The following is a 25,600-nucleotide window of genomic DNA, read 5'->3' on the forward strand; positions in this document are numbered from 1 at the left end:
TATCCCACCATATAAATATATAAAATATATATAGGAAAAAAAATGCCCCAGGAGTAGTACGCATGAATTCCATGAAAATATTTTTGTTGTAAATGATAAATAAGATCAGCATCAAATATGAAACAAGCATCACCTATTATAAATACAATTCACTCATAGTATAAATTTGTGCATAAATACCATTACAAATTAAGCAATTAGCAATGCTACAGATTTTTGTATTTTTTGAAAACAAATGATGTATTTTAGCCACCATTATACATTAAAGGAGGAATCAAGGATGTATAGGATGATGTTCTTTATTCTTTTTCTGTTATTGTTGGAATCACAAACGATGGTGGCAGAGTTTTAACTTGTTTTGTGCCAATGAGGCAACGTGCGGGAGTACCACTGGGCTGCGCCCATCTGACTTCAGAATGCACTTAAGGGTCCAGAAAATGTGGACTGGAAACGTCTGCATGTGTGTGTAATCTAAATGTTTGTATTTGGTGTTTGTGTGTGTCATTACTCGCTAAAGCGGCGCAAAAGTGTTAATTTTGGGCGTTTATGAGAAGCTCCAGGTGATTCTTAGGTATTTTTTTATTTTATTTTATTGATTTATCTTTAATTAGAGTGTAAATAGATGGCTGGTTCAGTAAGTCTCGGATATGTGTGTCTGGAATATCTGCCAGCACCTGAGATAATCCAGAAAGTTTTGCTCTTGAAGGCTTAGGAGGGTGGTGCCTGGCACCGTATACCATAACTTCAAGCCATACAGGATGACCATAAGTATAGCATCTGTCTATTTCAAGGTCCAGGTATGTGACTGAGTCACGCCACAACATGTCTCATCCATCTATAGTATGTTACCATTCGAGAAGCTTAACTTTAGTCGTAAAATAAATAGCCTGGCACTTGGTAGAGTTTATTTTCACCTCTCAAGCACTAAACCATTGTGCGATTTTGCCTAACTAGTCCTGTAATTTATGGTGAATAAAGAAAAGATTGGTGCTGCTCTTTTAGATTAAAGTGTCATCAGCATATAGGATTACTTCACCACTGACTTGCTTGGCTATGTTGTTGAGGTAGATGGTGTATAGGACTTCACCTAAGACTGAACCTTGTGGAATTCCTGCCACAATCACAGGTAATGCTCTGTTACCTATGAAAGACTGACATCTAACAAACAGATCAATGGTCCACATTGAATGTTCTAGGCAGCGTAATTTATGAGTTTGTACGTAAGGCTGTCATGACAGATGTTGTCCGATGCTTTCTCAATATCTACATTGCAAATTTCCTGACAGCCAATGAGTGTTCAGTGGTTTTCTGGGTGCTCTGCTGCGAATGTTGCAGTCAACACTAGCATTAAATGTGATCACAGTGAGTTATTTACTGAAGTTTTAATCTTTTTTTGTGATTTATCATGGCTAATGACGAGAGTAAACGATGAATCCCACACAAGCAAGTGAGAGACATAATTTGCCGATTACATGTTTTCACCAAGCGCAAAGCACATGTATGGATGTACCGAAACTTTTGCTTGGAACAGCAAACAATGCAATCCCAGTCCATGTTTTGAGCTGGGCGAACTGCCATCATTTGTGGATCGAACTGTGTATCTCAGGTCATGAGGTAATTAATAACGGGATACTTTTGTAGATCTACTACAAATGAATTAACAAATTATTTACTGTTTCACATCAGGATTCCAGCTAGTATTCACTTGAAATAACTAAGAACTATCAAAAACACAAACAGCCAAATTGAAATTCTAACAACAGTTAATTGTTTAACAAGTGTATTCTTACTCCATCATATTTCTCTGTTATTTAACATACTATATTTGGACTAAGTGCAAACTGGTCATTATTTTAAAATATTTTTAATTCTTTGTTCTTGATCTGGATATATTAACATCCTTGGTAACAGCATTGTTTTGTCGCTTATTTTTTCCTATACAACAGTGGTTTGCTGCTCCACACTTGTGCAATGTGTGTAGCTACGAACCTGTCACCTGAAGGTTACAATTATGACTTGGGTCTTGGTCTGCTAAAAATAGTTAAAACAAGGGGCAAGATTTTTAGGAAAGGTAAAGTATAGATTCACAAACAGACCTGTCCTCTCTTCACTTCTAACTCATCATCGACACAGGGTGTGAAGTCGTGAAGCACAACCATCTTGCTATCTGGAGCCAGGCCATTCTCCTTTTCGATTCCAACTCGAACCAAAGTCTCGATCGAGGCACTTCCTGTGATGCGGCCCATTCCGGGAGTACGAACCAAGTCCTTGTCCGCATCTCCTGATGCTGCTCAGGTGACAAGAGAAATTTTCTTCCATGAAAACTTTCTATGATACAGGATCAAAAAATAGAAAAGTGTAAAAATGCACATACAGATACAGGTATTAGTCCCTCTAAATGGTAGTAATGTTTGGAACAGTAGCTAATTCAAAAACCTGTTTCTTTGGATGGTAATCAGAAAAAGAGTTAATGATGAGTGCAAATGTGTGTATGTCATTCATGAGTACAGTAGAACAATTGTTCTTTGGTGCAGTATGTTGAGAGTGAAATCTTGCCTCTCAACGTTTCCAATTACTCTTTCCTTTATTTAGCACCTAAACAACATATCCCCCCCCCCCCCCCCCCCCCCAGAAGCAATTGCTCACTGCTTCCTCTCCTCCTACTTGAGTGATTGGGCAGCAGCTTCTGTTACCGATGTGCATTAATCTTTTCTATTTTACTCACATTATGTATACTAAACTAGCCAGTAAACCATTTTCCCCTCAAACGTATATCATGTGTAAGCGATACATCCAATATCTGCTTGGAAGTAGCAATGAGCACTCCATGAATCGCATTCCTGCCATGGAAATGCGAGCCTTCCTAAGAATTGTTAAATCAACAACTGAATAATTGTGAAACTGAAGTGTGAGGGCCTTTTGAGTTGGATAATTAACTTGTTTGCAGAAACATGAATACATCAGATTAATATGAATTGTTCATCTATTTGAAGTACAATAAATATATCACATGTTCAGCTGCAAATTATTTGGAAAGTTTATTCTTAAAATATGGTGTAAATAAGATAACAGTTTTTGGGTTTAAAGGAGATATTACAACTTTGGTGACAAAGTCCAGAAGATCAATAAAGGAAGTACATGGTCAAACAACTCTCATACAAATGTAACAACCACCATACAATTCAAGAAACAGTTAAACTGCAGGATCATGCAAAACACCATAACACAGTGCTGTGTGCGCCTCAAATAGGATGGTTAATATCTCACTTTATTGATGTTAAAAGACCTATTTCATACAGTGGGAAGATATTGTATACTCGTAGCCCTTTGCCAGTTACTGTGATTATGGTTTTAAATATGCCGCATCATGTAATCAGCCAACGGCCTTGCCTCAGTGGTAACACTGGTTCCCGTTAGATCACTGAAGTTATGCACTGTCAGGCTGGGCTAGTACTTGAATAGGCGACCTCCCAATCTCCCGAGCGCTGTTAGCTAGCGGGCTGCACACAGCTCTTATGAGGAGCTACTTGATTGGGAAGTGGCAGCCCCTGTTTCATAAAACCGACATACAGCCAGGAGAGTGGTGTGCTGACCACATGCCCCTCCATATCCGCACCCAGTGATGCCTGCGGGCTGAGGGTGACACGGCGGCCAGTCAGTACTGTTGGGCCTTCATGGCCTGTTAAACAATGTTCTGAGTTTTGTTATAGCCATTTTTATGGGTTTGTGAACACTAGTGTATTTCCTGATCTTATCTTTAAGGAAACATGATCTAGTTATCGTAGAGAATAACCCCATGTACTAAATCATAGCTTTGTTAAAACAAAACAGTGTTTTATGTAGGTAATTGTGGTTTACAGAGTGGAAATGTTGAAAAAAGTTGGTATACAGGGTGACCAGGAAGAATGGTTAATATGCGCAGGGATACGACAAGAATGACCATTTGAAGCAAACAAATCTTGTGAACATCGGCTCTAAAATGTATACCATAAGAGCTACAAGCACTACATCATCTTCGCTACTGTGAAACACATCTTTTCTACTGAACAAGTGCTCGTAGCCCATATGGTATGCACTTTAGAGTCAAGGTTTACAAGACACTTTTTGCTTCCAATGATTGTTGCTGTCATATCCATGAATATTGATCCTTCCTCCTGGAACACACTGTAAGTAGGTGAATGCATTCAGACTTTCTGAGTCATGACATTTTAATTAGGTTAGCTAGTCTCTGTCACCAGAGTTCTATGTTGTTGCATTTGCCTTCATACAAATTTGATACTGAACCACAACAGTCTACATGGAAGTAGACACATCTACAGCGAGGCCACCAACATTCTCCCCGCTGCAGGCCACCGCTTGATAGGAATAGAGTCAAACCAATGCCTGCCTAATCAATGAGACGCTGGACACCTGCCAGCACCAGGCACTTGTTTAAACTGGGCAGTACGCAACCACTCGGTCAGTAGTGCAACAATCAACATAAGGCTGCCACATATCACACAGCGCTGCCAAGATTTGCTCACCATACAAGGCCTTGGCACTATTGGGACAGAAGCTATTACCATCCTCGTGACACTGCTTCTTCTCACTCGTGGGCCGCTAGATGAATACTCTGGGCTGAGAGATCAATGCCTGGCAACACCCTTGGAATGCAGAGGCCATGGGACGACACTAGGCCATGCCATTGAGGGTACGCAACAGTAATTAGCTTGTTGCAGTGCTGAAGAGTTTATGTTGTCTGTGTTGCTGCGGCCACCTTTATCTCCGAGGTACAACCATAGCACTTGGCAACTTTTGGAATCCACAATGCCCCACATCCTGACAATCAGAAGAACGGTTCTCTCTTCCCCCTGCAGCACTTACTGCGCTCCTGACCGACACTACATTACTCCAAGAAGGGAAGAGTGCAACAGTGCGTGCCAATGACGGGCTCGATGCTGAAGTCTGAATGCTTGCAATCACAAGCTCAGAACTTACACTGTGCCAGCAGCTCCATCCATCCCTTGCTGGAGTAATAACCAGCATTTGAAGACTTCTGACTGCACCTGACAGGCCACGTAATGACCTATGTCACAACAAGACTTGCCTAAGCATGTATAAAGCTGCCCATCTAGCCAGTCTCAGAAGATTGATCACCTGAGCAGTGCTACTGGGCCTAGCTCTGTGCCATGAGCAACTGCACTGTTAGAAGACTCCAATGGCCACCATGTGTCCGCAGCAAAGTCGCACTTAGTGTCAAAGGCATTGCCACCCAGTGAGTAATTTCTCACGTAAGCAGCTTGCATCCTAGCTGTGTGTGAAGCACTGCTGGCCAGCTGCCAAGAACATAATGCCAAGTGGAAACAAGGCCATGCCAAACCGTGTTGGAGACAATAGTGCACCAACGTGACTATTCAAGATTAGTAGATTAATAAATAAATGTTTATGTTGACTATATGTTTGTCTGCAGCTTCCCACAACGTCACTCCTTCTACCAAACCATCAAAAGAACCCACAACGCCTAGGTGAAAGAGCCATCGCCACCCTGACCACTAGAAGAACCGCTCTTCCCCTCCACTCTGTAGCAGTCTGCATCTCAGCCCACCACAGTTTTGTGCCCAATAGTGAACACACATGCAACCACCCATACATCCACAGTGGTGGGATTGGCAAAGGTGCTACGACCACAGACAAAGCAATTAAGCAGCATGGGTTTATTGTAACTGCTTGTGACATCTTTGTTTCAATTTTCCTGGTTTTGTGTCTGTCCCCCTTTTCCCTTTCCGAGTAGAATTAGTCAGGAATGTAGGCAGATGTATTCTGGTGGCGTATAGGCAACTGTAAGTAGGTCATGTAAGAGGTGGACGAGTGTACACACAGTTTATTGTTGTCATGTAGCTTATTAAGAGTTCTCCAAGGTCTACGCTAGTAGATATAAGAAATAATGCGAGACAGTGTCGTTTCAGGAAGCAGGAAATCATGACGGATATAACCGAGATGTTCAGACACTAGACTTGGAGGAAAATATGATTTACACTGTGGAAGGCAACTGCAGTGTCAGTACCAGGCAGTTGACACATCAGTACAGGGTAAACCAGATGACCGTGTGGAATGTTCTCCATGACAACTGTTACTATCCTTATCACTTACAGCATGTGCAGGGCTTACTAGCAACAAACTTTCCACATCAGGAGCAGTTTTGTCATTGGTTTCTTCACCAGGCAACCATGAGTCCAAGATTTCTGTCATCCATCCTATTGACAAATGCACGAAATGGTATCTTCACTGTTCATAACAGTCATCTGTGGGATAGATGCAGAACCCCCATGTTATAGTGACAGCGAATCAACAGCATCGGCACAGCCATAATGTGTGGGCCAGGACAACTGGCAACCGCATTTTGGGATCAGTCTTTCTTCCCCATCACCTAACAGGCCACAACTCTCAGCATTTCTCCTGGATGACTGCCTACCCTGCTGGAAGAAGTGTGATTGATGATTCAAAGGTTTATGTGGTTGCTACATGATGGTGCAGCAGCCCGCTTCGCCTTTAATGTCCAGCCGAATCTCAATCATGTCTTCTCTGGTCAACGGATTGGATGAGGGAGTCAAGCTCGTTCACCGCATCTCAATCCATGCGATTTATGGTTATGGGGACATTTCAAAAGTATTGTGTATGCAGAGCACATTCCAGATGTGGAGATGCTGGAGAAATGTATTCATGCTGCCTTTGACACTGTTTGGGTGCAGCCTTGCCGATGTGATATTGTGAGACAGAACATGCTACAGTGTATACACAGATGCGTTGAGGCACATGGAAATCATTTTCAGCACATACTGTAACTGTGGCCGCATGGTACAGTGCATATTAGACCACAGTCTCTGTAACAATGTATGATATAACAAATGGTCTCTAGCATGGAAAGTTCATTAGCCCTTGAAAGTCTCTTCGGGTTTGCTGCCGGATACTAAAATCAACTCAATTCAATATTTTGATGATCCAACTGTTCACCATTTTCAGGAGAAAGCTGCTTCTGCTGCTGAGTCCCACTGAGAACTGCGGGACTCATTAGTAGAAACAGCGTTCTCCTGAAAATTGTGAACAGCTGGACCGCTGAAATATAGAATCGAGTTGATTTTAGGATCCAGCAGCAAACCCAAAGAGACTTTCAAGACTTATTACACTGGGAAAGCCTATGAAGTCACTTCACTTCATTAGCTCTTTTTTGTTCCATATTCTTTCATCAGTCAAGTCCTAGAGATTGTACACGGTGGAAAAAATCACCCTGTATTCTGCAATATGATATTTTGCTAAGTGTGATAAAGTTAAAGAGGTTAAGTGATGCTTTTAAAGGTTATAGGACAGCACCTAAGAGAGAGGGCATATAGTTTCATGATGTTTTAAGACTCCCAGATCCCCAAACTCCTATCCTCATGAGAGAGTATAACGCTGTTGCCAAATAGGAAAGTGAACGCCGTGAACTGTAAGTATTTTATGGACTAGCTTTGTCTACAGACTCAGTGGGTCCACATTGAAGATTTTGCAGGAAGCAGTGAGCAGACTCTGAAAACTGGACCTAAGCATGAACTGGACAAGACCAACCAGTGGAGTCAAGTGTAGTAATGTATCTCATAACATGTGTCAGTTTACAGAACCAGCCAGTGACTAGTAGTATACAAACCACAGAGAGATTTGTTATTCATAATTGTGTCTGACTTTCTGAGCCCACAAAGGTGGAGAGCGAAGATAGTGTAAATATAAATAGGGCAATGAAGAGTCCAAACATACCACAGCTAATCTACTGTGTTACTCTGGACTTGTGATTGGAATTTTGAACAGTGTAACCTTATATATGTATGAGACTCTGATTCAGCCAAACTTAACCAATGAGGAATTCAGTGGGCCAAATCACTCAAGGAGGGAAGGAGTATAGCAACACAAGATCAAGCCAGGGTGTGTTGCCAAAATGCAGGATCTGCCAACACCCGTAGTCTCAGCACTAATGCCACTCTGCAGCTCAGCAACTATAGGCCAGGCACTTAGGCAATGTCGGCATTTCAAGACATTTCAACAGCTCTTGGCAGACCATGTACAAAATCAATGCAGTAACAAGATTTGCCCAGGTGTGTATAAAGCAGTCCACCAGGCTGGACACGTCGCCACAGCTGGGCTTCATACCAGCATCTGCTGTTGTTGCCTTCCACCATGAGGTTGCCAGCATATTTCCTGCTACAGGCTACCATGAGAAGGGGTGATGGTTGAATTGGTGCCCTCTTAGTAACCAAGACATTGAGAATCTTCTAGCACCTAACAGACACTTCAATTGGGCAGAGTGGAAACGCCCCGCCAGCAGCATAACAGCGGCACATGGCCGCCACAATCTGAAAACACTGCTGAGGTTTCTTGGCCACGCAAGACATTGGTACTACTAGGTTACCAGCTATCACCATCCTCATGACACAGCTCCATGCTACTGTAACCACGAGACTGATGTTTGACCACTTCTGTGGAACGAGGATGCCGTATGACAATGCTGAGTGATGCCACTGGATGAGGGCACACACTTATGACTGTTGTAGCTTGTTGGGAGTAATTAAGAGATAACATACATGCTGTCTGTTTTGATGTAGCCTTCTCCACTTCTGACTCCTATAGCTCTTGCCAAATCTTCAAACCCCCAACACACACGGTTGGAAAGCCCTACATCCTGGCAACTAGAAGAACAACTCTTCCATTCCCCTGTAATGGTTATTGCAGCCTTGACCCAGTACACATCGTTAGAAAACTGTTTAGTATGCAAACACATTTTGTAAACATTTTAATACAACACAACAAGGACAAGTGCTGAATACTGAAAAATACAAAGAGCACTAAATGATTCTCAAATCACCCGGGTCATGGCATCCATGTATGAGTTATCATATTAAAACTTTGTGTATTTGTTTGATACACAATATCATGGATTTTGGCCAATTTTTATAATACATATCTTAATTATATTCATAGTAATGAAATCAAATGTCATGTTCTGCACAATTTTGTTTTTCAATGTTTCCCCTTCTGAAATGCAATGACTTTTTTCTCACACAAACAGCACACATCTTACATAAAAAAATTGAAGCTGGAAAAATGAGAGGATATAACATTTTATGTAAAAAACTGGAAAAGGGGGGGGGGGGGGCAAATAAGCAGAACCTCTGTTTCTAACAAAGATGTACAATAGCAAACAGAAAAGTTTCTTCAGACCTAAACTTTGTCTTTTAAAAGAATAAATTTAAAAAAAAAAAATTATAATATGAAGTGCTTGGCAGAAGATAATGACGTGCCACAAAATGTAAATAGTTCAGAAGAATGCATTGGAAGTTGTGATTGCCTTCTTTGGTATAAGTCACAAATGTGGCTCAACACTATCTATATGCAAGCCCTTCATACATATCGTTCAGATATGTCACTCACTGGAACATAATCACTGCAGGCAAACTGTCTCAACTTACATATCAGTGCAACAACTACACCCAGTTAAGTGTATTATAAGTCAACTGTCACTCAATTTTACAATACAACCACAAACCACTTAGCAACACAGTGAACTATTTTACTGATCATTTTATTCTTAATAAGGACCATTTTGCTTCCATCAATTTAGAAGAGACTTGACTTATACTCTAAGTATGTCCAGTCATTGTGTTGATTTCTACCTGACACAAAATATGGAAGAATGGAGCATTACAAGTGTCATTTTCAGACCAGTAAAAGGATTATGACAACCCATGCAGATGCACAAATGACTGCTGCATCACTTTCCTCCTCATTCCGTTTACAAAGAGCATCTGGACACCAGAAGGAACCACACAAAAAAGCAATATAGTAATTAGCATGCACAATAATTTCAGACATTAAATGTTCACTTCGAGAGAAATCAAAAATGACACTGAAATTTACATCACAGCTTAAGCGTTTAATTCCAGTCTGAGTTGCAGAAAGTGCTAAGAATGGGTGCATGGATCTAGGTCCAGGAACAGTTCTTGCAGATGAAAAAATGTAGAAAAGCAACTACAAATGTCAACTAGCTCCTGGTTTGAAATAAAAAATACTGATACTTTTTTCACATTTTCTTGACAAAACTGAAAAACTTTTGCATCACTAATTATTTGTCCATAAAATGGTCTCAGCAGACTTGCTTTTGTAACAAGCTTTTTCAAAGTACCACCAACTCCACCACAGGGAGATTTATCATGGATAGTTGCATATTCATGATTGCATATATTCAAAAAATTCTTGCAGTTTTTGTACAGTGCAGCACAACCATCTGTGAAATATTCAATATCACTTATAGGCAATTCAACTTCTTGTTTCAAAGCTGCCATACAGTCTTCTGCATTTGACGAAACATGGCTACATCACACACTAAATCATCAGAAATAATTCAGAGGTTTTTAGATTGCAAACTTTGGTCTTTCTTACAGTACACACAAACTGTGTGAAGAGTATAACTGCCATTATTCCAGTAACAACCTTGTACTTCGTTTTGCACAACAAAGCGAAAATTTTCACTTAAGTCCACCAACATTAAAACAGACCTCTCTTGCAGAGTTTCTTTTCCGATTTTCAAATAATTACACTGAGATTTTGCAATGAAGGAATGAGGTGCAAGTTTCTCTACCTTCTGTACCAGCAATTCAAAAATGTCAGAGTGTATTTAATTGAAGAACCAAATTCATCCTGTCTGTTGAAACCCACTGGCTATATCAAGCTCTTTCGTCAGGCTCAAAATCTTCTATCTGATTTTACAGGTATTCCTGAAGTAGGGCTGTAGGAGGACATTTGTCAAACAGATGAAACAAACAGGTTCTGTGATTATGTTGCAAGTTATTACTCACATTAAATCTTGGTAGCTTTTTCTTTTGATGAATTTTGTACACACGTACAGAATGAGTACTGTATGCTCCTGCTACTAGTACACACTGTTTTGGGCAAAGATAAGCAAATGTACAAAAGCCTACTTTGTTTTCAGGAAATTTCTGTTTGTGTAGAGAGTACAGTTCAACTGAATTACTTAAAAATCAGGAAGGAGACATCCTCATTTGCAAACAGGACAGGGTACAAGGGGTGGTCAAGGATTGGCGAATAGCAATTGCGTAAAAAACCAGGAATTGGATCCATCATCATATTTGTAGAGGGGGGATCCCCACTTCTGCAAGGAGACTGTCAATGGGACTAGTATGAAAGGCACCAATAGCCAGACATATCCCACAACGGCAAACAGCATCAAGTATTTTCAAAGCAGGAGAAGCCACCAAGGCATAAACATGAATACCTGGACCAGACCAAAGTACAGTGAAGATGGAGAGGAGTAGCACAGTCTGCACCCAAAGATGTGTGGGCCAGGAGGTGGAGAACATTGAGCTTCCGCATGCATGTAGTCTTTAGGTGACGAACATGGAGCAGTCAAGTAAGCCTTTTATCAAAAATACTGCCCATGAAACAGGACTGTGCTACAACATCTAGGAGCTGGTCACCTAAATAAAGTTCTAGACTGGGATGTACAGTGGGTTGATGACGAAAATGCATAACCCGCGTTTTGGAGGGAGAAAACTGAAAGCCATGGGAGGTAGCCCACGCAGAGGCCCATCAGATGGAGCCTTGGAGCCGGCACTCAGCAGATGCTACCGAGTGGGAATTGCACCAGGTGTAAAAATTGTCAACATACAACGCGGGGAAAACACAGTCCCGACAGAGGTTACAAGCCCACCAATGGTTCTGAGGAAGAGCATGACACTTAACACAGAACCCCATAGGATACCATTCTCCTGAATCTGAGGGGTGCTGAGTGAAGAGCAAACTCAAACCTGGAAAAGCCAGCAGTATAAAAACTCCCAGATAAAAATCGGAAGGGGACCACGATAGCCCCAGTGCAATGAAGTCCCGGAGTAGGAGGTGCAGTGGCAGGGGTTGCTGCATTAAGGCAGGCAGATCAACATAAAGATGTGGCCTACCAGGAGGGAGGTAAATGTTGCAAATGGTGATTGCTGGGGTCTTCCGTACCGTTACTGCTATTGCTTGGTTGGTTAGAAGACAGTATCTAGTCACTAATGACATTGATGCAAACCAAACTGCAGACCCCTCCAGACGCTATTCCGGGGCTGGCACAGCTGACAGAAGATCCAATAATCACAAAAAGATGGAGAGTGGTCATCACAGAAGTGTGTTTCCTGAAGAGCAAGATAGAATGCAGCAGAAGAGGAAACGAGATGTTGAATTTCCGGTAGGTGACTGTAATATCTGTTGCGATTCCACTGGATTATCATATGGTGAGAATCCAAGGTAGACTTATAAAAGCTAAGCAAAGGTCACATCATCAGGTCAGTGATTGTCACCAATGAGGATGGGGTGACATCCATAAAAACTGTGTCTGATTCAGGATGACGGGGAGGGGGCCAAGCCTCCTGGGAAGCCAGGAAAGGCTTGTCCTTTGACTTGCACTCCTGCTTATTCTTCTGCCTCAGAGGGAGGAAGGAGGTGGTATTACTAATGGAACAGGTGGTAGCGATGTCAGAATTAGACATAGTGAGCTGCTTTGGGGCCCTCGGAGTGAGAGTCCCTCGTCTGACCCAAGGTTGCAGGCTTCCTATCCTGAAAATGGCCAAAAGAGGAATTCCAACAGGAAGCCCATTCCTAGCAGGAGCCTGAGAAGAATGTCTTCCCTGGCTACGGAGGAGAAAGAGAAGCGGTTCCTTGAGGAGAAAGGGATGGGAGCCACAAAGTGTGAGGAAAGGGAAGAGGGCCAGATGTGGGGAAGTAGGAGGGGAAGACGTGATGGAGGCAAAGGTAGAGGAGATGTTCATGGGGTGAAGTTGTCAGACTTCTTCCGGGCCTCAAAGTAGCCAAGACAGTCAAGGATCTTCATTTTCCTTCATATACACCAGACACTCAAGTGAGCAGGGAGAATGGAGTCCATAGCAGTTTACACAGATAGGCGATGGGTTGCAAGGGTTATCCACAAGAGGTGTGCAGCCACAGTCACCACAGAAGGGAATGGCATTGCTTCGCGAGGACATGTGGCCAAACTTCAGGCAACAGAAGTAATGCATGGGGGTGGAATCTATGGTTTCACATTGCATCTGTAGACCATTACCTTGATTTTTTCAGGCAGGTTATACCCCTCAAATGACAGGATAAAAGTGCCAGTTTCTATGTGATGGTCCTTAGGGCCTCATCTTACGGGAATCACTAAAGCGTGCACGGGTAATGAATAAATGGGCAAATGTCTATAAGGTACATTACATATGTAGAATTGTGGACAGTTGGGAATGTGAGTCTCACGGGAAGCGTGCAAGAGATAAGTCCCTGCAGTCACGCTATTCATCTGTGTCCTCGGTGGCTCAGATGGATAGAGCATCTGCCATGTAAGCAGGAGATCCCGGGTTCGAGTCCCCGTCGGGGCACACATTTTCAGCTGTCCACATCGAGGTATATCAACAACACCAGTCGGCAGCTGAGGGTTTCAGTTAGTCATCATTTATTCCAGAGAAAAACTGCACGGTCAAGGTGAATAATACCCATCTGGGCCAACTTCAGTTTATACAGCAGTAGTGATTCCACATGGCATTAATTCATACAACTCCTAAATTATTTCCAATTAACTGGCAGTCCTCGACACACTATACCACCTAACCACACTATAATCATCCCAACCTATAACCTATAGGCCTAAAATTCAGAAAGTTTTCCAATTTTTTCCATTAACATATTGCAAATTTCATGCGATACTGCACACTGATTTCCTGCCAGATAAATCAAAATATGGTCTGCAACAACAACAATCAATCACTGGATGGATTACAATATATATAAGCGTGCTGAAAAGTAATGCTTCTGAATTTTTTATGTGAAAACCATCCTTTGTTAACATTCTACAACTTAATTCTTCATGTCTGTTTCTCAAGAATGTCACCCCGATGATAAACACATTTCTCCCAAAGAGACACCAATTTACTGATACCTTCATTGCAGAATGTTTGAGTTTGTTGATGAAACCACATAACTTCTGCTTGTACTACTTCAGCAATCACCTCTGCTTGTACCGCTTCATCACTATCAAAGTAGAGTTCTCAAAAGGGTTCTTTAAGTTCTGGAAAGAGATGAAGATCAGATGGGGCCAAGTCGAAACTGTATGGAGGGTGGTCGATGGCAGTGAACCCAATGCGCTGGATTGCTGCTGATGTGACACTGCTCACGTGCGGTGTGGCATTACCGTGCTGAAGGAAAGGATGTTCCACATATGGATGAACTCTTTGAATTCATGCTTTCAATTTTCTGAGCTGCTTCTCATGCACTGACATAGTTACATTATATACTACGTGCTGGAATTCAGAGACCTCTAGCAGCAGAGGACTGCAACTTGTGTCAGCAAAATGGCAAAGTTGATTGAGTAATAAACATGACGTGTAAAACCTCAACCAACATTGAGAACCAAACAAAAGATTCACAGGTATTACTTTTCAGTGACTCTTATTCATTTATTTTGCATTCATTTAAGTGCAACTTTGTCTGTGTAACTATTGACCAACTCAAATTTCTTTTTCAGTTACAAAGCCATTTTTCTTAACCTTGACCTCTATTCAGGAAAGTTCACATCCAAACCTCAGTCCATGTAAAACCAACCAAAAAGCAAAGTACCTCAGTTTCAAAAGCAGCAATTAATTCCGCATAGCTGGCCGGAGTGGCCGAATGGTTCTAGGCGCTACAGTCTGGAACCACTCAACCTCTACAGTCGCAGGTTTGAATCCTGCCTCGGGGCTTGGATGTGTGTGATGTCCTTAGGTTAGTTAGGTTTAAGTAGTTCTAAGTTCTAGGGGACTGATGACTTCAGATGTTAAGTCCCATTGTGCTCAGAGCCATTTTGAACTTCCGCATAAATATTCACTTTCCTTCACCCTAGGCATCTGTGGAAAACATAATTGCTCTCCAACAATAAATATTTAAACATCTATAGCATCACCATCTATCATGCTTTTCTCCTTCACAACTGTTGCACAGATCTTGCCCACATACAAATGTCCCAGACTGTCTCCTCCTCCCATCCACTGACAAATATAACAGCTTCCACTCATAAAAGATTCAGAAGTGCCCCCTTTGTCACTCTATACCACCCAGGTCTCAAATACCTCAATTCATTACTCCACAAAGGTTACGGCTTTCTCAGTGCAAGCCCTGAAATGAGATCATCTATGATAGCCTTTCTACACCGCCCACAACCACCTTCCATTGCCCTCCTAACCTCCATAACATCTGTATCCTTCCCAGACCAATATCCTTACCTCTGCAACTTTTCCTGCCATAAAACTTGCCCCATGCACCCTCTGTCCACCTTTTCCTCCTGTCACATCACTTGTAAAACCTACAATATCAAATATAGAGCAACATGTGAAACCATACATGCCATTTACCAACCAAAACATTCACGGTACAACTTTTTCAGATAAAAATAAAAACTGCTAAATTGATTGAGATCTATGACTGCACCCACAAACTCTTACCATGGAGACACCCAGTATAGCAGGTGCTTAACATTACTCAAGAGAGCAGAGTTCTTGCCACACCACATTCTTCATCATATGGGTTGTCTGAATCCTCTACACAGAACTAGCTTCTCTGAATTCGGGAGAGACAACTTGCACTTCAACATACTCTCATTCCTCAACCCTTTTGGGATTTAACCACAGGTAACAATTAGTCTATTTTTTTCTTCCACTGATAGTATTTTTCTGTTAATAGCATTTCATTACTTACCCTATTTTATATATATATATATATTTTATCTTCATCCTTCCATCTCTTTTGTCCCCCCCCCCCCCCCCCAATACCTTTCCTGTTTTCCTCTTAGTTCTTAATAGTAATACACATAAAACTTCTCATTTTACTTCCTCTTAATCCATGTTTAATTCTCTCTCTGTCTGTCTGTCTCCTATCACCTTTGAACTGATGCTGACACACCACCCATGCTCCCTTTCTCTGACAACTATCTTTCATCATTGTCTCCTCAGTTCTTCCGAAACTACCGATATCATATGCCAGTTGTATCCCATAATGTAATGATAATGTGGCGTGCCACATATAATGTGTGTGCAAACAGAAAGTGAAGAAAATACTGATTGTACACATTTGATGTTTCTATTACTTTTTGGTATGTAAGATGTGGAGACAGACTGATCTGTAGAGCAGCCCAAGGTCTAGGTGAATGTGAAATCTTAGCTATGGCAACATATTGGTCTGTAGTGTAGCCCGATGTCTATGTTAGGTTGAAAGATGAGTTTAATTGCGAGATGTTGAAAAAGTATTGGACACTTACGATAACCTGCACTCCGCTATACTCAGTAGTGATTGATTCTTAACCTGGAGTGTGAGTGACCTGCTCCTCCTTCACAATCTTCCGAAATTTCGCTATCCCTTTTCTCCTCTAAGGAAGAAATTAAAATTTTCAAAAGCTAGGAATAGCTACCTGCATTTTTAAATGTGTATTTTGAGTACTGTAATTTTGTCTACTGGAGGGGTGTACTGACCAACCATTAACACATAACAAAGACTTAACAATTGTTCAATGAGCAATACCTTGAACTTTTACTTTATGCATGTTGGTTTCCTTCTGTTTCAAACTTTATAACCAGTACTCTAGTTCCAGAAGTATGGACATTGTATGCACAGACAGACTGCTTTCAGCTTTCCAGTCACGCTGAAGATTTCATTTTGATACATAACGGATGTGACCTAACACTGATGTGTGACATGAGAATTTCATTGCTTTGACTCTAACCAGACTGTGAGGCATTACTGGATTTATGCCTCTGTTTACAGCCAGTTTTAACTTTCCGAATCTGCTATATCTCTTGACATCCATTTGTTTTTCTGGGTTCATATTGTTAAACCTGCTTTGAGAGCTCGCAATCAACTGATAAACATAATATTGGTCAGTTTTTCCTTAAGGACCCAAAAAGAATGAGGAATTAAACATTCCACTGAATAATATCACAGTTACAGAAAAACAAGACTGCATCAAAAGACACATTGTGAAACAGGAGTTAAACTCGGCTGGGAGTGTGTCACTGACAATACTTCAAAGTGTGGTTGGGGTCCAAAAAGTGTGCAAACACAATGCCATTTCTAACAGCGTTTGAGGAAGATGAATAGGTAAGTCATTGAAGTATTGTACACAAAAACATCATCATTAATTTGACAAGAAAGCCCTAAAACACTGCTTCAATCACTCATGCCGACAAACTGAAAAAAACCACACTGCATACATGACTCATTAGTGGAGTTTGCATGATATCTGCTGAATTATATTGTTGCATCACTGCACAAGTGCCACTTTCAGTTATCAGCAGTGCTACCTCAGTTGAGAATACACCCATATCAACATTCCCAAAACAAATACACAACACTAATTAGTCACAAATCTTTGAAGAAATTAATATGTCTAGTACAGGAGTGTGTAGAGGAAATCTATTGCAGAGTAACGATTAGTATACAAATATCAGGGAATTTGGAAGTAAAAAAAAGTAAACCCAACTGGAATACGACTGGAAAATATAATGAATGGGCTTGTGTATGCTGACAATTTTAAATAAGTGGCAGCAAAGAGGACTTGCAGTTCACAATAACTTCTTACAGAAAATAGATTTTCAAATTAATGAGGACACAACGGAGTACATGGTCATGAGCAAGGTACCAATGATGGTGCTATATTGACAGTTGCTGAAGTGCCTATTAAAATAACAGACATACGCATGTATCGGAAGCAATTTTAGCAAGCAGAACAGAATGGAAATTGAGATTAAGGCAAGGATTGCAGCAGCAAATAAAGAGCACTTTGGCTTACAGGATGTGCTGTGCAGTTACGACATGAAATCAGACTAGGCCCTACTAAAGTGCAACACAATATGGCCCTGAAACACTTATACTACAAAAAACAAATGAACAAAAACTGCTAGTCTTCGAGAGAAAGACATTAAGGAAAATATTGGGCCCCAGTCATATGAATGGTATATGTTAGAAAACCAGGAACTAGCAGACCAATACTCACAAAGCTGATTTTGTCCAAAAGATTAAGAAAAGAGGACTGAGGTGGGCACATCACCTAATTAGGATGGAGGAAGAAAGACTACCTATAGAAGGCAGCAAGGGACAAGGAAGACTACAGATAAGGTGGAAGAGGAGAATGGACAATAAAAGTAAAGAACTGAAATGACTGGTGGAGGAATGTACAGAATGCATTCAGTCTCCCAGGCCAAAGTAAAAATTATAAAGCAAAGCAAGTAGAAGTCTTCCTCTGCTGACTAGGGTTTCCCATAGGTCGGCCTCATTCCATGGAGCTACAGGACCAACTGTTGTCTTATCTTTTTGGTGGTCATCCATGATATGTAACATGTGGCACTTTTACACTGTCTGTGTTGAAATATTATTAGTGACTTCATCTAATTTGTAGTGAGATATTGATCAGTATTGAGGTCTAGTTTAAGTTGGAAGGTGACAGTGTAGCTGAGAAATGGCGACGCCAGTGAATGTAAATATTCAATCTTTATCTGTAGCGTAGCTGGAGGTTCATGTTACCTCTGAAGCCTATGATTTAATTTTAACCTTGATTAGTATTAATTACATGTTTGTGCATATCATCCCCTGGAACTGAAATGTTTTTTCCTCCAAATATTCAGTTTCATCAGACAAGTGACTAGTGTGATACAATCATTATGTTAAATATTTTGCCTAATATTGCTCCTATGATCAAAAAATATTTTTACATCACTGGCTATATACAAATTAGTTGTTGCTATATTATAACTTGCAATGAGGGCTCTCGACAGGAATTAAAATACACTTCATGATTAAACATGGACAGCCCCTCAAAATTTTAATCCTTCCTGGCTTACATAATTGACCTACAATTTGCCAAACTAGATTATGTGTGCAGACTATCCACCCACTGTACTAGAAAATACATAGTAAAATTGCTCTCCTACCATCTCATATTATGTGATGGCTCTGCTACTATAGGCTACACAATGAATTAGGGTAGTGGTGTTGCCCTTGCCCTACTGCTTTTCTAAGCTCAATTTGGCACCAAAAGTGCCATCGCACCAAACACAAATAACTGACAGTAGTACAAAACTATGTACATTTATCTTAATGAAATTATCAATAAATGAACAAACGTACTCAAATATACAGTCAAAGCTGAAATTTTTCATGTGAGCTATAGTGGAACTGGGTAAATTTAGATAAAACTTGTATGCTTGCATTATTCCACAGTGTAATCACTGGCTGGTTTTTCAGTACTCTGAAACAGGTTAAAATATGGTACTGGATACTCCTTGAAATCTTGGTTGTAGTGGCATACTTTCTAAAAAAAAGAGGGACAGAACAGGGAAAGGTAAGTTAGGGATTCTTCTTTTGTCACTATTCATGACATAAGGGTCAATCCATACAAAAGTGGTCCAGCACTGGTGGCTTGGCCATCTCAGAAAATTTTTATATTTGCTGGGTGATTTCCCCAATGTTTACCGGTCACAAAAATATTTTTTAAGAAATTTATTGTTACTTATTTTGAAATAGCAGCCATATTTGTTCCAGGCCGCATGTGTTTTTTTTCATATTTGCAAGCATCTACATTTTTTTATAATTCTTCAGTAGGCCTAGTGGATTGTCCTAAGCCTTTCAGACAAAATGCATTTAGTTCAACATAGTCTGGGCTACAAATTAACATCATTATCACTTATCTGAATGTATTCTTTAATATATTTTCAATAGTTCAAAGTTATCAGCCACAAATTGAAAAAACTCAATTTTTGAACAGTAGTTTTCTAAAGAAAGATTAATTTCTCAGCTTTAATATTTTTTCTGCTATTACACTGTATATAGTATCAATCGTGAGCATCTTACACTTAAAAAATACACATTTTTAAAAATTGATTTTTTAATTTTTCCATTATGTGGTCTGCAATATTATTGTTGGGGGACCAGATAAAAATCTGAACATTTCACAGTTAATAGATCTTTATGATATCAAACTGTATATAGTATCAATCGTGAGCATCTTACATTTAAAAAATACACATTTTTAAAAATTGATTTTTTAATTTTTCCATTATGTGGTCTGCAATATTATTGTTGGGGGACCAGATAAAAATCTGAACATTTCACAGTTAATAGATCTTTATGATATCAAACTTCAGTATAAATTTCAACTTTGAGATTCAATTGGAAGTTATGGAAAAAAGATGACAAACGCAAGTCAAAAATACATTTCTTAACATCTGCGATATCTGGTAGGCTAATCAAATAAAGTATACCAACTGCATAATGTAACACACAACATTACACTAGCTAATGATTATTTGTCGAAACAATGCTGTGGTAATTGTTTCAGCAGGCTAACAATTGCATCTGCAAGTCTATACAAGTCTGATTGTTGTCTTCCCCCTTACACCAACAGTTGTCTAATCAAACTTATTTAGCTCGAAGTTCTTGGTGGGCAGTTGAAAAATTGTGTCTCAGTGTTCTGTTGGTGATATTGTTAATGAAGCATGTCATAAAAGTGTGTGTGGAGTGTATCCTAAAGACATTACTTTAATCAAAGATTACAGTGAAGAAGAAAAAGTGTTGTTTTACTTACTAGTCAGCCCAGATGTCAAATCAACATGCAAGTACCATGAAATGAAATACTCAAAAACATTTTGTCACCTTTTTGGTCAGTCTTGCATGGACCTTTTTGAGAAACATAAGAAACCTAAAGGTCTGCGAGAAATAACATTTGACCAGTATTCTAAACATAAAAGCCCTTTTGTCAATCTCATACCAGGAAAATCACTGTGACCAACATGTTATTCTAAGATATTTGTAATTCACAAGAGAAAGGATAGTGGAACCACAGATACAGAATTTTGTGACTTATCAGCAACCATTAAAAAAAGTAGATACAGCTTGTGAAATCCTGGGTATGTCGCTTGCTAGTAAAATTAGAAAACTAAGTCAAGATAAAAGACCAAGTGCCTTGAATATAAAAATTGAGAAAATGGCAGCTACAGTCAAACAGAATTTGGAAGTTTCATTTCAAAATACAATTTGTACTAAAACATATGGAAGTTCTAAAACTTCACCCGAATAGATTTGATAGAAAAACTAAGAACTAAATGCAGTACTTCAAACAAAGAGGATAAAATTAACATTATCAGTTTACTGCCGAATTCTTGGAGTTGAGCAAAAGTTAGTGATGAATTTAATGTGACAGAATGTCTTGTTAAGTTAACAAGGCAATTAGTAAAAGAACAGGGAATTTTACCAGCATTACAAAAGAAAAGTGCATCTAATTTGGTAGATGAAAACACAATCAATAAAGTTATTAAGTATTATGACGATGACAATAACTGCCGTTTGATGTCGCAAAAAAGACAGTTTCTGTGAAAGAAAATGGTTCTAAGATTCAAAGACAAAAAAGGGTAATACTGTGTAATTTAAATGAACTATTCACTGAATTTAAAAAAGAAAATCCTGACATTAAAATTGGAAGATCAAAGTTCTGTGAGTTGAGACCAAGATGGGGTATTGTTGCAGGGGCATCTTGCGCCCATAATGTTTGTGTTTGTTTGTATCATCAGAATGTAAAGTTAATGATAGATGGGGGCCAATCTTAGAGTTGACTATAAAGACCTTTTGGAAGTTATGGTATGCAATATTGACAGTTACAATTGTATGATCAAGGGAAAATGTGAAGACTGTCCAGGCAAACAAGCCTTGCATGACATGTTTGAAGAATCTGAAGAAGACGATTTGATGCCTGACAATATAAAATACAAACAATGGGTGACACAAGAGAGAACTGAAATAGTGACAGTCATAAAATAACGAGAAGAGTTTTTGGAAATGTTGGTGGCTAACCTTGAAAATCTGAAAATGCATCATTTTACTACAAAAGCTCAATGTAAATTTTTGAAAGACAGAAAGCAAACCTTGGCAGCTGATGAATGCTTAGTTCTTGCTGACTTTTTGGAAAATTATTTCTTTGTTGTTCAAGATGAAGTACACGGGCACCACTGGGCAAACAAACAGACCACAGTTCATCCACTTGTATTCTATTGTAAAGATCAAGATAAGCTAATGAGCCACAGCTTTTGTGTCATAAGTGACTACCTTGAACACAACACTACATCAGTGCACATTTTTCAACAAAAATTAACAAACTACATTAAACATCACCACCTTTCCATAAAAAAACTGGTTTACTTTTCAGTTGGGGCAGCAAGTCAATATAAAAACAACAAAAAATTATTAACACCGCTTTTCATAAAGAAGATTTTGGGTTTGGTTTAGAATGGCACTTTTTTGCTTCATGCCAGGGGAAGAATGCTTGTGATGGTGTCAGGGGTACAACAAAGCAAGCTGACACAAAAGCATGTCTGCAGCGGACCGATGACAATCATCATAACACCTCAAGAAATGTTTGAATTCTGTAAAAAACATATCAGAGGCATTACCGATGTTTTTGTACAATGTGAGGAAATACGAAAAGTCTATGACAGTGTCTTGAAGGAAAGGTACAACACTTGTCAGAAGATTAAAGGCACTCGATCTTTTCATTGTATTGTTCCCCATTCACATAAGTTACTGAACTGTAAGAGCACATCAACTTCGCCTGGAAGTGAACTTCAGTGTGGAAAACTTGTACAACTGGTTCTTCAAAATAAAGACATAATGGCTTGTGTTTACAATGAACAGTGGTGGATTGACAAAGTTGATAATATTGACTGTCAAAACCAAGATGTACATGTTGTATTTTATCACCTTCCAGGACCAAGGACATCTTTTAAAAAACTTGAGAAGGATCAAGTTTGGATGCCACTTAAAAATGTACTAAGGAAGCTGTCTCCAATGGAATTTACAACTGTGACTGGGCGAACTTTTAATCTAACACCCAAACTGTGTGAACAAATTTCTCAAATGTTCAATGAGCAATGTACTAAAAACAAAAAACAAGAGAAAAATATAATGTAATTAGTAGGATTATTTTCAATAAAAAGTAAGTAATCATAGATATGCTCAAATTATATACTGTAATTGATATATTTTATTCCATAAGCCTAGATATCACAGATGCATTTTTGACTCGTGTTTGTAATTTTTTTCCCCATAACTTCCAACTGAATCTCAAAGTTGAAATTTATACTTAAGTTTGATATCATAAAGGTCTTAACTGTGAAATTTTCAGGTTTTTATCTGTCCCCCAACAAAGATATTGCAGGCCACAAAATGGAAAAATTAAAATAATCTATCTTGAAAATAGTATATTTTTTAAACATAAGCTGCTCACCATTGATACTCTATAAAAAGTATCTATACTATATATATATATATATATATATATATATATATATAGTCTAACAGCAGAAAAAATATTAAAGCTGAGAAATTAATCTCTTTTGGAAAACTACTGTTCAAAAATTGAGTTTTTTTTTAATTTGTGGCTGACAACTTTGAACTATTAATGTATTAAAGAATACATTAAGCTAAGTGATAAGGATGTTAATTTGTCGCCCAGAATGTGTTGAACTAAATGCATTTTATCTGAAAGGCTTTGGACAATCCACTAGCCTACTGAATAATTGTAAAAAATGTAGATGCTTGCTAATACGAAAAAACGCATGCAGCCTGGAACAAATATAGCCACCATCTCAAATTAATAAAAAATAAATTTATGTAAGAAAAATTTTTCTGAGGTGGTCAAGCAACAAATTACTTTGTTCTTGGGCCACTTGGTATGGATTGACCCATACGGGACAAACACAAGCTCATTTGGGCAAGAACGGGGAAACAACTCAATCAGTGCCATGTTCAAGGAACCATTACAGCATCATACGAAGTGATTTAGAGGTCACACAAAATACCAAGATCAAAATAGACAGGCAGGGTTTCAAAACCAGCAACACTGAAATGGATGACTGATGTCATAATATCTGCACCATCTCCTTCAATCTGATGTGCCAAGAATTACTGACAAACGTTCTAGGTTGCGGGTATGTAGCTAGTGATGGCAAAATATATGCCTTTAGGCAGACACTAGATAGCAGCTCAAGTGGAGTGCGTACCCATAGAACATGTTGATATGTGCACAAGTATGCTAACAGCATACCCTTCAAGCCTGCAAATCTGCACAACTACAAATAAGGTACTGACATCTGTACACCACAGTTATCAGAATAGACATTCAGTCACGATAAATCGCAAAATTAATCCAATACAATGGAACAATGTTAAACGATTAGCTGGTCTAGTATTATAACGTTAAGAACAAGTGAATAGTAATAGAGACTTGAAAATTGAAAAATCGTTGTTAAATAGAGCATGTAATGCTGGCAAGAAAAGCTGTCAAACATCCACCATAATACTACACACTGAAATACGATTCAGTCATAGCAACATCATTCGTTAGCCAAAGGGTGCAGAATGAATTGGATGTAATGTTTAGGAATTAATGTAGCAACGTAGGCGACGGAGAAAAAGCAACAATGGCATTCGTCAGTGGCATTCAGCAGAGTTACTTATGTTCTGTAGTATATAATTTAAGATTTACTTATTGTGCCTCGGCTACTTTCTTGAACACTAATCGGGTACTTCCATCGAAGTAAAACGAAGCCGTTCCTACATAGAAAGTCATGAATTAAATCCAGAAGCCGACAGTTTTTTCAACAGGCCTCAATGACAGATGCTGAGCTATCTCCAATCAAGGAAACGATCTAATCACCATAAAAATGCAATATTTTCGGCCAGTAAACACACTATTTTAAACACGTAAGGTTAGTTGAATCTTGAGTCAATAACACTCCTGTTAATTAACTGGCACCGTTATTTGAAACTGACACTTACTTTTCTTCTTCTTTCCGCGGCGTATTCTCACAGGACAAAGAAAAGCCATAACGCAACCGCATTATTTACCATACACTTTCGGCCATTACCCTTACACTATCGACAGTGACAGATATCGATATCGGAAATTCCATAGGTATAATTACAGTATCGACTTCCAGATCGAATACGGAGTGACAATTGAATTTCAATCGATCGTTGGAAATGGAAGTTTGGGCCTGACTGTGATTTTGGATTGGATTGTTTTGGGGGAGTACACCAGACAGCGAGGTCTTCGGTCCCATGGGATTAGGGAAGGACGAGGAAGGAAGCCGGCCGTGCCCTTTCAAAGGAACCATCCCGGCATTTGCCTGGAGCGATTTAGGGTAATCACGGAACACCTAAATCAGGATGGCCGGACGCGGGATTGAACCGTCGTCTTCCCGAATGCGAGTCCAGTGTGCTAGCCACTGCGCCACCTCGCTCGGTCCTGCCTGTGAATCGTACACGAATAGCGGGGTGTCATGTGACGTTCGCCCCGACCAAAATGCAACGAACTATAATGCACAAAACTTTTAAAAAGGCAGTTAGGGGACTATTCGTGCAAATCAGGAAATTCGGGTTCGAGTCCCAGTCCGGCACAAATCCTCATCGTCAACATTCACTTTTACAGCTTATCTTATTCGCACATGCGAATACTTTGCATGTACTTTAGTCAGAATGTCTGCTG

At 39.6% G+C, this 25,600-nt stretch overlaps 1 protein-coding gene across 1 annotated transcript in view; it reads right to left on the bottom strand.

Moving 5' to 3' along the window:
* The window catches only part of LOC126419023 (SH3 domain-containing protein Dlish), a 76,816-nt gene extending 51,823 nt beyond the window's left edge, over positions 1-24,993 (bottom strand). The window contains exons 1-2 of the mRNA XM_050086080.1: positions 24,892-24,993; positions 2,097-2,287 (exon numbers count right to left, since the gene is read on the bottom strand). Coding sequence (XP_049942037.1) covers positions 2,097-2,287; positions 24,892-24,940 — 240 coding nt within the window. The 5' untranslated portion in view covers positions 24,941-24,993. The remainder of the gene's footprint in view (positions 1-2,096; positions 2,288-24,891) is intronic.
* Positions 24,994-25,600: the final 607 nt, after the last annotated feature.

Source organism: Schistocerca serialis, chromosome 9, assembly GCF_023864345.2.
Source record: "Schistocerca serialis cubense isolate TAMUIC-IGC-003099 chromosome 9, iqSchSeri2.2, whole genome shotgun sequence".
NCBI lineage: Eukaryota > Metazoa > Arthropoda > Insecta > Orthoptera > Acrididae > Schistocerca > Schistocerca serialis.